The 13,114-nt window shown below is 38.2% G+C and overlaps 1 protein-coding gene across 2 annotated transcripts in view; it reads left to right on the top strand.

The window, feature by feature from the left end:
* The window catches only part of TMEFF1 (transmembrane protein with EGF like and two follistatin like domains 1), an 81,155-nt gene that overhangs the window by 46,290 nt on the left and 21,751 nt on the right, over positions 1-13,114 (top strand). For both annotated transcript variants that reach the window (XM_023242510.2, XM_023242511.2), the window contains exons 6-7: positions 5,792-5,940; positions 8,264-8,329. In XM_023242510.2, coding sequence (XP_023098278.1) covers positions 5,792-5,940; positions 8,264-8,329 — 215 coding nt within the window. The remainder of the gene's footprint in view (positions 1-5,791; positions 5,941-8,263; positions 8,330-13,114) is intronic.

A 13,114-nucleotide genomic window follows, 5' to 3' on the forward strand; every position in this document is an offset into this window, starting at 1 on the left:
GTTAAATTCAATAGTTAATATTTTTAAAAAGTTACTCATTTCACATGTTTTCAAACTTGCTATCTTAAAGTGCTTTATAATAACTTTTCATTATTGATTAAACCGTAATCCCCATTGAATCTAGTCTTTTTCACTGCTGATATGTTTTTCTCTTGTTCTTTTTCTTTCTTTCTGGATTAATCCTCCTTTGTTGATTTGAAAGTTTTTTCAAAGGATCAGCTTTGGCTTTATTGATCTTTTCTGTTGTAACCATGTCTTCTATTTCTGCTGAGATATATTTGTATATCCATATCTCTATCTCCATGTATCTATATCCATATCATCTGTTTTTCCCTTCTTTTTTGTTTTCATTGGATTTATTTCATTGTTTTTTTCCCCTAGCTTCTTAAATGGATGCTTAGTGATTTAATTTTCAGCCATTTTTTTAAGACTTGAGAAAAAACTTGAAGGAAGTGATGGATTGAACCTGGTGGGTGTCTGAGGGAAAAGTGTTCAGGGAGAGGGAAAGCCCTGAGGCAAGAGTGTCGCTGGTGTGTTTGAGGGAAAAGCAAGGCCAGTTTAGTGTAAGATTTTTCATGATAAGTCATGAAAATCATGTGGAAAATACTTACCTCCTTTCATTTGTTACTTTCCATACTGAGATATCTATTTTACATAACAGCTATGAGTAGAGAGAACACCGTCCCAGCCGCTTATTACTGATCTTGGGCTTTTTAACTTTGTTCATATTCATCTTCCCTTTTCATAATTATTTGTTGTCGGGATTAATAAGGCAAATGTGAGTATTCCTGCACAGTAGGTACAGAGTAAATGGTTGTTAGATGTCTTGAATTTGGCATATTTACTGAAGTGATTTCTTTCCCCGTTAGTGCACACTCCTAAGCTTTGGGCATCCTGCCCTCTGCTATGGTTGCCGTGTGCAAACAGCTGTAATCACTGTAATCAGTAGTATCAGCAGCCTTTGGAGTCTAATATTTTCCTCCTCTGCTCATTGTTTCCCTGGACTTTCCTTGACATGGTAATTTGATTTTCTTTCTGCCTGTGCCATTGAGAAGAGCAGCCTGGTGTGTTCTCACAGTTTGCAGTCTGACAAGCAGTGGTGCCATCCCACCGAGGAGCGCTGACTTTCTCCTACACTTAGTCACAGTTGTGCTCAGTGCCCACTGCTCCATCGCTTGTTTCTCCTCACTGGATTGGTGTGGTATCTTGCCTTTGTTGTTGAGCTGTTTCTGATTCCTGGAACAGTACTTTAATCTTTCATCAGCCCACCTTTCTCTTTTATTGCCATTCTACTTTTGCCCACTCGTATCCTGTCAACCTGAGGTCCGCAAGGATGTTCTGTAAAGGGCCAGCTGATAAATATTTTACAGTTTGCAGACCAGATATGCTCTCTGTCCCATTCTTTTTGCCCCCTCTCCCCCCCCTAAAATGTAAAAGCCATTTTTGATTTTAGTAAATAGGAATTCTTAATTTTTTTTCTGGTGCCTTGATTTTTAAATTGTGAAATAACGTATATATTTAAAAGTGCATGAAAACTTACATACTTGGTTTAGTGCATAAAAATGAAACAAAATTTTGTGAATCCTACCTCCCAAGCCAGGAATAGAATATTACCAAAACCTCAGAGCTGCCCTCCCATGTTCCTCCCTGAATACATCTGGTATACTGCATTTTGTGGAAATCATTTCTTTGGTTTTTAAAATAGCTTCACCACAGATGGTAAATCACTTAATATATGATTTGGCTTTTGATTGATACTTAGTTTTGTATAAATGGAATCATCACTATATGTACCTTCTTTTGCTCAGCAGTTATGTTTTTGGGATTCACTCGTGTTAATGCTCATAGCCATAGTTCATTCAATTTCAGTGTTTATTGAATTTAATTAAAAAAATTTTTTTAATGTTTATTTTTGAGGGAGAGAGAGTGTGTGTGCGAGTGGGGGAGGAGCAGAGAGAGAGAGAGAGGGAGACACAGAATCCGAAGCAGGCTCCCGGCTCTGAGCCAGCAGCACAGAGCCCAACGCGGGGCTTGAATTCACGAATTGTGAGATCATGACCTGAGCTGAAGTCAGACGCGTAACTGACTGAGCCACCCAGGCGCCCCTATTGAATTTAATTTTTTGACTATACCACATCCTTTTACAGTCCATTTTACTGTTGATGGACATTTGGATTGTTTCCAGTCTTTTGTTCTCATGAATAATGCTGCTGTGAACATTCTTTCTTATGTCTCCTGATGCGCAAGGAGCTTACCTACCAAAGGCCTTACCTACTAGTGAAATTGTCAGGTCCTTGCAAGGCTAGCTTTGGTAACATTATGTACAGATTTACACTTTTGTTCTTCATTTGCATTTCAGATTTTCTTTATAAGATCGGTTTTCAACTGCCTTTATGATTACCTTTACTGACAGCCAGCGGGTAACAAACTCTTTAAGTTTTAACTTCTTCCATGTTTCTTTTATTTTACTTTCATTCATGAAAGTTATTTCTCTTCATATACATTTCTTTTAATTTCAGCACATTGCAGGTATTATTTCACTGTCTTTTGCTATAAATAAACACTTTGGCTTCAGTATTGCTTTTGAAAACACTTGTCCCCCTTATTTTTGCCTCTGTCTTCTTTCTGGCTGCTTTTTTTATTTTTTTTTATTATTTTTTTTATTTTTTATTTTTTTATTTTTGGGACAGAGAGAGACAGAGCATGAATGGGGGAGGGGCAGAGAGAGAGGGAGACACAGAATCGGAAACAGGCTCCAGGCTCTGAGCCATCAGCCCAGAGCCTGACGCGGGGCTCGAACTCACGGACCACGAGATCGTGACCTGGCTGAAGTCGGACGCTTAACCAACTGCACCACCCAGGCGCCCCATTCTGGCTGCTTTTAAAATACTCTTTTTTGATGTTTTTATAAAATTCCACTGTGACATCTCCATGTCTACATTCCTTTTTAATAATCCTGTTTGGAATATATTAGTCTTCTTGGGCATTTAGATGAGTATCTTTTTTAGTTTTAGAAAGTTTGACAAGCAATTGCTGAGAATATTGCCCTTGCCTCATTCCTTTTACTCCTTTTTGAGGTCCAATCAGATTTTTTCTAGATTCTGTTGCTCTTGTCTTCCATATCTCTCTATTTTTTCTTGGAGGCCTTTTACCATTTTTAAACATGTTTTTTATTTTTAAGAGAGGGTGAATGAGTGTGGGAGAGGCAGAGAGGGAGAGAGAGGATCTGAAGCAATATCTGCACTGTCAACGGAGAGCCTGATACGGGGCTCAAACTCATGAAACTGTGAGATTGTGACATGAACTGAGGTCAGACGCTTAACTGACTGAGCCACCCATGCGCCCCAGTCTTCCGTGTCTCTTAATCTTTTTTTCATGTTCCATCTCTCTTTGCTGTGGTCTGGGTAATTTCCTTTAACCTGTCTTCTGCTTCCCTAACTCACGTTTAGTTTATCTAATCTGCTGTCAAATCTAAATAGTTTTTTATTTCTAATCATACATTTTTTATCTATTAAAAATGCAATTTGGTTCATTTCCTCTCCTTTCCCTCTTCCTCTCCGCTCCCCTCATTTTTTTTTTTTAAATGTTTATTTATTTTTGAAAAAGAAATAGTGTGAGCGGGGCAGGGGTAGAGAGAGGGAGACACAGAGTCTGAAGCCGGCTCCAGGCTCCAAGCTGTCAGCACAGAGCCCAGCACAGGGCTCACACCCACAAACTGTGAGATCATGACCTGAGCTGAAGTCAGAGCTTGACTAACTGAGCCACCCAGGCACCCCTCTCCTCCTTTTTTTTTTAAAGTGAGCTCTACTCTGTTGTGGGGCTCAAATTTAGGATGCCAGGATCAAGAGTCTCATGTTCCACTGGTTGAGCCAGCAAGATGCCCTGCTTGGTTCATTTTCAGATCAGCTTGTTCCACTCATGGTGTTTTATTTCCTTATTTCTTGTAGATATATGACTGAGTGAGTGTGTGTGATCTACTTATTTTTCTCACAACTGTATCTTGGAAAATGTGTGAGGCTGAAGATAATAAAGTTGGGTTTCTCCAGAGAAGATTGCATTTGCTTCTGTCAGTTGCCTAGGGCCCCTTCTAGTCCTTGGCTCTTAAAATAAACTCTGGGTTTGAGGTTTTTCAGAACACCCAAGTAGTATTTTAAGTTGTAATTACCCATGTGAGGGCTGGCTTATGGTTTTTAATTCTCAGGGGAGATGTTTTTCTTCCCTCTCTTCAATGCCATGGCTCAGGACAGCATTTCCCCCCCCTTTAAATAGTCCCTGTGGAACATGACAACTCATTTCTAGTTTACCCTCATGCTGAGAGTTGTTACTTTTTGACATACCCACTTATCTAGGGTCTTCAGGCTCCCCATTTAGGTAGGTCAGTATTCTTTGTCTTTTGTTCCCAGAGGCCTGCAAAGCCACAAAAGTTGATAATTGAGTTTACACAATTTGGCAACCACTTTCAAGGTGAAAATCAGCTTTAGCAAACTCAATTGACCTTTCTCTCTTCCTGTCTTCATTTAACTTTTGTCAGAATATTCCCTGATTTCTTGTCAACTTAGGAATGCATTTGAGAGAATATTTTAAAATACCTTTCCTATATTTTTTGTTGTTTTCATCAGGAATATTAGTTTAGCTTCTAAGACTACAGTGATGCTAGAAGGAGAAATCTCTGTTTTTTTTTTTTTACTTTTATATTCCCAGTTAAATTTTATTGTTCTTGAGAGGAGTGGCCATGTCTTAGATTTCCTTATGCAATCTTAGTATTGAGTGGACACTCAGTGGTATAGGTAGATATGCAGCTAGTAACACTTTTGAGGGCTTTCAAATTACATGTTTTATATCAATTATGTTTTTTAATCTTTCCAGTTATTTGGCGAGATAGGTATATTATTATAACCTCTATTTTGCAGGTAAGTAAACTAAAACTTAGGGGAAGAATCTGGACAAAAATTTGGTAATTAGTTGGGCTAGGATTTAGATTCATGACTTTTGATTCATAATTCTGTGTTCTTTCCACTACACCATGTTGCTTTTTAATTAATGTTGACATTTGACATCTTTTGATTATTATATCTAGATATGAAAGTTTCAGGGAAACCACCGGATTAACAATATCTAGATGAAATTATCCCTAAACTCTCACTTGAAAGAAATTGTTAGGGGTACCTGGGTGCCTCAGTCGGTTAAGTGTCTGACTTTGGCCCAGGTCATGATCTCACGGTTTACCAGTTTAAACCCCGTGTCAGGCTCTGTGCTGGCATCTCAGAACCTGGAGCCTGCTTCAGATTCTGTGTCTGTCTGTCTGTCTGTCTCTGCCTCTCCCCCACTCATGCTCTGTCTCTTACTCTCTCAAAAATAAATAAAAACATTAAAAAAAGAAATTGTTAGCTTGTTATTGTTAAACTTTTGTTTTACAGTTGTTAAACTTTTATCACTTAGAATAATATATTGACTTCTGTTAACAGAAAGCAGAAAAGGGGCGCCTGGGTGGCGCAGTCGGTTAAGCGTCCGACTTCAGCCAGGTCACGATCTCGCGGTCCGTGAGTTCGAGCCCCGCGTCGGGCTCTGGGCTGATGGCTCAGAGCCTGGAGCCTGTTTCCGATTCTGTGTCTCCCTCTCTCTCTGCCCCTCGCCCGTTCATGCTCTGTCTCTCTCTGTCCCAAAAATAAATAAACGTTGAAAAAAAAATTAAAAAAAAAAAAACAAAACAGAAAGCAGAAAAGAAAATGAAATGCAGCATTGTGAAATTTTGTTGTATTAAAATATAGGTAATTTATATCTTTTCCAACAGGTGTGTATGTAATATAGATTGCAGTGGATACAGTTTTAATCCTGTGTGTGCTTCTGATGGGAGTTCCTACAACAATCCTTGTTTTGTTCGAGAAGCATCTTGTATAAAGCAAGAACAAATTGATATAAGGCATCTTGGTCATTGCACAGGTAACAGCTATTCTACTCACCCAGAGACCTGTCTTTATTATATTGTGTGTCTGAATTCTTATTTGTCATTTTGGTAGTGTTCCATACTTGTAAAATGAGAAATCTTTGCTTTATTTATTTTTTTAATTACTTTATGTTTTAGAATTTCTTTGTTCTGTTACTAATTTAGAATTTTTTCCATTTATTTTCGTCTTCTTAAAATTCAAACCATGCTTTTTTGTTGTTCATATGGTTACTAAGCTATTCCTTACATGGACTTATAGATACATTTATAGTTCTTAAAGGTTGTCTCGAATTTATAGTAATAAATATAGCTGTTTAAGAATTAGTCAACTTATTTCAATTATAATAAAACTATAAGCATTGCCATGTATTTCTTCATCTTTTTTTCTACAGCAGAAAAGTTTTCACATTCTATGTTCACATTCACATTTCACATACTATGTTTTCACATTCTCTCTGCAGTTTTTGCCCCTACATATTATATACTGTTAAGAGATTTTGGTGTGAAGTTACAGAATATAAGGAAAAATTATCACCTTCAGTTTAAAATTCTTTTTTCTCTTTTTGCTTTATGTCATAGTTTGGAAGCCATGATACCAGCTAAGAATTTATTTTTGTTTTCTATTACAACTAGAAATACCCAGTCACTAAAGGCAGAGGTTCTCAATCTTCTTTCCCTAGTAATACACGTATGGGTGAGGATAATGTATCATTCCTAGTAACATACAAGAGCCAGGCACATTGTCATGGACTAGGATTGTGGTCCTAGTAGTCCTGCTTAGGAAGTCCATCCCTCCTACCTGTTTTGGATTTATTAAAGGGATATGTTTTTTATCTAAGCTAAGAGAAAAAAGTGGTAAGGCAAAGTTTGGTACTTTATGTTGGTAACAAATTATTTGTGGAATATTGCACCAGGGATTGCAATACCTCTGGTCTAAGCTACCAGAGAATGCCCAAGGGGCTCATAAGAGGATTTCCAGTTGGGGGTCAAAAATGGGCAGGAGAGTGGCCCCTGGGTGGCTCAGTCGGTTAAGTGTCTGACTTAAGCTCAGGTCATGATTTCCTGGTTCGTGGGTTTGAGCCCTGCGTCAGGCTCTGCGCTCACAGCTCAGAGCCTGGAGCCTGCTTCAGATTCTGTGTCTCCCTCTCTCTCTGTCCCTCTCCCATTCTCTCTCTCTCTCTTTCTCTCTCTCAAAAATAAACAAACATTAAAAAAAATTTTTTTTTAATGGGCAGGAGAGCAAACCATTTGCTGGTAGAGGCCCTTCTTAGGTCCCTTGATCTTAAAGAAGTATTATGGTTTGTTTTTTTAATTTTTATTTTTTTAATGTTTGTTTATTTTTTGAGAGAGAGAGGGAGACAGAGCGCGGGCAGGGAGGGGCAGAGAGAGAGAGAGGGAGACATAGAATCCAAAGCAGGATCCAGATTCTGAGCTGTCAGCCTGACACAGAGCTCCAACTCACAAACTGTGAGATCATGACCTGAGCCCAAGTCAGACACTTAACCGACTGAGCCACCCAGGTGCCCGGGTTTGTTCTTCTTTCCTAGAATGGTGTTTAGAGCCTAAGTTGAAACAGTAGCTTAGAGAAATAATATCTTTTATGAGGAACTGGCTCATGATTGAATGGTACTACCAGAATTTCAAACTTCAAATTGGTCAAACTTGAGAATTTTGGTAATTGAAGTTCATGCAGATTTAGAATCCTTTGGAGTAGTTGGTCCTTAATTTTTATCTTGGTCCTCTTGATAATATTTCCATTCATCCCTAATGATACCTTCCCTTTCCTCCCTCACTATGTACTGGGAAGCTGAAGCTTGTGTTTCCAACAGGCATTTGTGGTTCATTTATAGTCTTCCCAGTCCAAATACAATTCGCCAGTCTGAGGTCATTTCTATCATAAATTTTGTCTGATAACATAACTGAGATTCCACATTTATCTTAATCTGATATGTTTCTAGGGAAACAGTGGTAGGAGAAGGTAAAACTTGAGACCATTGTCCCTTGGAGACAGGGTTAATCTTTTCACGTCAGGGTATCTGTTATTTTAGTTTGCACAGGAAAGACTTTTTCAGTAGAGGACATTTGAGCCGAAGTCTAGATGAAATTAGGCTGTTCATCATGCAGAGCAGAGCGTGTATATATTTGGGATGTCTTGAAGCCTAAGATAGAAATGGCACAATAGTCAAGAGATTGGAGGGAAATGTAAGCAGGATAAGTGGATGAAGTTGGGAAGGACCTGGAGCATTTGGAATATTTGGAAGTTTCATGGTATGAGTTAAATATCATATGTGTCTTAATTTGAAAACTTTTCTTTTATAGACACAGATGACACTAGTTTGTTGGGAAAAAAAGATGATGGACTACAGTATCGACCGGATGTGAAAGGTATTGAATCACGATTTTCCAAATTTTGGCCAACTATTGAAATATGGTCAGTATCTGTCTGTAGTAGTTCTATTTCCATTATAATGACCCTTCCAACTTTGCTCTCTGTAGCAGTATGTTGTAGAATATATTATTAGTAATAATATGAACTGAAATGGCTAAGGCACTTATTCTCAATTTGCAGAGTACTCTCACATATGCTGTGTTTTTGCAATTGAAATTTTTATTGAGATAATTACAGATTCACATGTAGTTGTAACAAATTACACAGATTCCCTCATATTTGCTTTTTAAATCCTCTTTACTTCTCTAGAATCTACTATTAATGCTTGCCCTCTGTGTACAGGTCTTGTTCCCTCTGCCTGGAACTTTTCTCTAATTAATATTCATCCTTTCAGTCTTAGCTTAGAAGTCATTTCCTCTTAGGAAATACTCCTTGACCCATAAGTCTAGATTAGGTGCCTCTCTATTATACTCTCCTACTTGATCACTTAACCAACTTTAATTATAGTTGTCTCTTTTATTCATCTGTATCCCCTTGTAGGCTCTGAGTTTTGTAGGGACAGAAGACTCTATCTATCATGTTCACTTTTGTATTCCTAATTCCTGGCAAAATGTTTGGCACATGTGTAGGTGCTTTGTACTTGCAGAGAATGGATGCAGCTCAAAGAAACTGTAGGATTTGTTTGTACAGAGTCTTAGATATAGTAAAGGTCAGAGCTGCAGAGACTTCCTTGACCTTAAGTCCAGTGCTCTTTGATTTAATTTGATTCTTCAACTACTCTGAGGGCTGCTAAGGATCAAGGGGAATGTTGAGACTCATGAGGTTCTGTCTAGTGAACTGAAATAGGTCTAGATCTTGGGACTCCTAGTTTGGCATTAAGTGCTCTTTCACACATGCATCTTCTATCTATTTATTAGGTTATACTAATGAACAATTGTTTTTAGATGTGTGATCTACCTTTTATGCCTAATTTCCAAAAAATATGTAAAATGAGAATAGTAATCGTACCTATCTCATAGCTTTATAAAAATTAAATAATATATGTCAAGTGCTGAGAATAGTATCTGACATACTCATAAGTGCTCAATAAATGATAGCTGTTATTATCACTGAATTTGTTATTCCCTCAGTAGAATCATATCATACCTGAATCATTTGTATTCCATGAGCTCCTGAAATACTAGTTTGCTATGTTGATACAAGTGTTGTATTTAAAATAGAAAATCTCCTGTATTCCCATAGGAGACATAATAGATCAGCCCCAGTTTTATTTCTTTATACTGTTAGTACATGACCTGAATAGGAAGGCTATTTTTCAGTAGCTAGAGGCTCATACTTAAGGTAATTTGGGGAATTATGTATGCCCCAAATACTTGCCTGCCTTTGATAAAACTACAGGGATAATTTAGTGCCTAGGCCATTTTTGAGATACTGAAGATTCTTTATACATAAGAACTGGTCTATAACTCAAATGAAATTACCGTAATCAGTAGATATAATTTATTATGTGCCTATTCTATACTGGTTGTTTTATCAGACATTGTTGGTGGATAGAAAGATAACTAACACATGACCTCCTTCTTTAAAGAGTTTCTTCATAATAAGAAATGAATATAACCTACTTCTAACAAAGTAGAAATTGGCTATTGTTATACATGTAGTGTGGTTGAAAAGTGCAATGGACATTCAGAAAAGAAAAGATTGCTATTTGGTGGAGTATAGTGAGGATCTGAGAAGCTTAATGGAAGAGGTGAAATTAGGGCTGAACCTTGAAGGATGGTTAGGATTTTAACAGAGATCAAAAAGATATTTAAGGAGAATGCAAGAGCATGAGCAGAGGTGTGGATGCAAATGTTATGATAGAATATATTGGACAGTGGTAAGGAGTCCTTTTTTGGCTGGAGAGTAGGGGGCTTAAGAGGTAGAAAATGGAAGAAGAGACTAGAAAGGTTGGGGCCAGACTATGTAGTGTCTTAAATGCTGTATTATCCTAAGACATTTAAACTTTATTTGTAGAATTATTAATATATTTGAAAAAGACAAGGCTGCAGAGTTAACCAGTTGAATGAATGGTATGTGGTAGGTACATTGTGCTTATTATTATATATATTGGACTAGAGGCAGGGAGATCAGTTAGGTTGACTCAAAGGGGATAGACTTCTGCTTAGATCAGAGGGATAGAGTTGAGATGACTTGGATGATAGATTCTATTTACACAACTAAGGATGTTGGGAGAGGCAAGGTGTTTAAGGTAAGGGAGGAGTTGATGGTGGAGGTGATTAATTTTGGAGTTTGAGTTTCTTGTGGGACTAAATAAGTCCATGTGACTTGTTTAGCATAAATTTGCAAGTCAGTCCTTTGAGACAGAGGTGATAGATAACTGAAGTCATGAGAACGAGTAAGAGATTATAGAGCTGCATTGTGTAGACTATTGCACACTTGAAATAGGGCTAGCATGATTGAGAAACAAAACCTTTAATTTCATTTCATTTTAATTCATTTAAATTTAAACAGCCACATGTGGCCAGTGGCTATCGTTTTGGACAGCACACACATAGAACATATCGAGAGTTGTAGAAAGTTCCATTAGACGGCACAGTTATCCAGATCCAGAGAAAACCAAGAAAACTACAGTGGCACAGAAGCCAAAAGGGAGAAGCTGCATAAACATTTGAGAGGATGAGTATTGAATTTGAAGACAAGGGAGTCATTGGTAATCTTGGACCAAAGAGTTTCTCTAGAGTTATAAATGTGAAATCAAATTGTTGAAAGAGTTAAGAAATGTTCTAGTAGGGAGGAGTAGAGGCCAAAAGGTACTATTTTGTATTTTTCCATTTGCTTCTATTTTTTGTCCTCACAGGCATTTATAGGAGGACCTTAGTAAATATTTGTGTCCCCAGGACACAAGACTCGCTAGGTAGATAGGGCTCTAGGGATGGAGGCTACAAAGTGAAAAGCAGGAACACAGCATCGGCAGGTAGCTGGACAGATTGGAAGGTAGTGCTCAGTAGGGAAGATTTTTTTAAAGTTGAGCTCTTAGAAAGTAGTGCTCATGAAATGGAACATTTCAGTGTCCAGCACGGTGGCTGAATTAGTGCTTGTCTTGGGCTGTTAGAAAACCTGTGGTAAATGCTGAGATTGTAGTGTTGGAAGCATTGTTGTAGATGTTTATGCCGTACAGGGTATGATGGTTGAACATGAGGTATGGGAGATGGGTATGTGACATTTTAAAAGCTTGATTATAGAAAATTTCAAACGTATGTAAACAGAATAGTATAATGAACCCTCCTTTCCCCAGTACCCACCTTCAACAGTTTACAGCATTCTGTCATTTTTATTTTGCCTGTATACCTCTACCCTCTTGATTATCATTATTCTTATTTTACAGGTGTTTCTTTGAGGTATAATTTACATACAGTGAGATACATGAATGTTAAGCTATCAGTTTTCAAAAATGAATGCACCCCAATATACCCACGTATACCCACAGTCTCTAATATTTCCATCTATTCAGGAAGTTCCTTTGTGGCATATGACATTTCAACGTGACCATTTTTGTCCAAAGATATTTTCGTACAGCCTACAATCTAACTGTAACACCTTCTTTATTTCTAAGACATTCTCGCTTGTCTTAGTTCCTGAGCTTCACTTCACCCCATCCCTCATCCCATCTTTGACCTCCTTCTCTCAATATTCTCTCTTCCTGCTAACCAGTGATGATACTAGAGATCCTGAGATATTGGTAGTATTTTTTCCATTACTTGGTGACTGTCACTTACATATTTTAATACAGCTCTTTTGATATGCTCCATTTTTAAAGTCTTGATAAATTCCCCTCATTGAAAGGTAAGACTGAGACAGTTGCTAAAATCTTTGAGAGAAGTCTGAGTGTGTGTGCTGTGGAGTGTGGGAGAGAGTCCTGATGAGTTTTAGGAGGCTGTCTGGTTGGATGGCACAGACCCCTAAGAGATGAAGGTCACTGGGAGATGAGAGTGGAATACTGATCTGGAGGTGATGGGTAGGAAGCACAGCAGGGGAAGGTGGAAGGAAAGGGGATGTAGGAAGTAACGTGATCTTGGTACGTCAGGGAGATGAAAGGAATACTTTCTAAGGGAATGGCTGAGGAAGTGGATGAGTTTGTTCACATTAGAAAATGTGTTTTGTTGGGAAGAGTGGAAAGGCTAGGAAAGGAAGAGTTAGGGTTAGTATGGAAAATGGGATTTAGAAATGTGAGAGTTAGAGGTGTTGGAGGGTAGGTAGCTTTTTATACCTACGTATTCTTTGATGGGGTATGAGGAGACTGGTGTAGGGAAAGTATGTATGGAGGGATATTTAGTAATGAAGATGAGGTGCAGGGTAGTATAGGGGAAACAAGAAAGAATATATTAAATTTTTTAAGTGTAGGGATTTGTAGAAATGAGCCAGAGTTACTGATGCAGTGTTGATGTGTTATTGTGGCCTCAGCAGATGACCTACCAGGTGCGTGTCTTGGTTGTTAATAGCAACTCCTTATGCTTTATTTGGGTTGTATGTTGATGGACCAGGACAGCCAGCCAGTGGAAGATGCCTTTGCAGATAGGCCATCTGGTACTGGATTTTCTTATAACATCATCGCTTAGAACCATACTCTCCTTTGTATTTGAAAACACTGCCGCTGGTGGTAGATTTGTTTCTGAATGCCTCTGTGGGTGGAAGGAGCCACTGAGTGACCAAGTATACTTTTTATATCGCACACACACCAACATTGTTCAGAGACTAACAGTTGCAGCTGTTGTTCGTGG

This window comes from Felis catus, chromosome D4, assembly GCF_018350175.1.
Source record: "Felis catus isolate Fca126 chromosome D4, F.catus_Fca126_mat1.0, whole genome shotgun sequence".
Lineage (NCBI taxonomy): Eukaryota > Metazoa > Chordata > Mammalia > Carnivora > Felidae > Felis > Felis catus.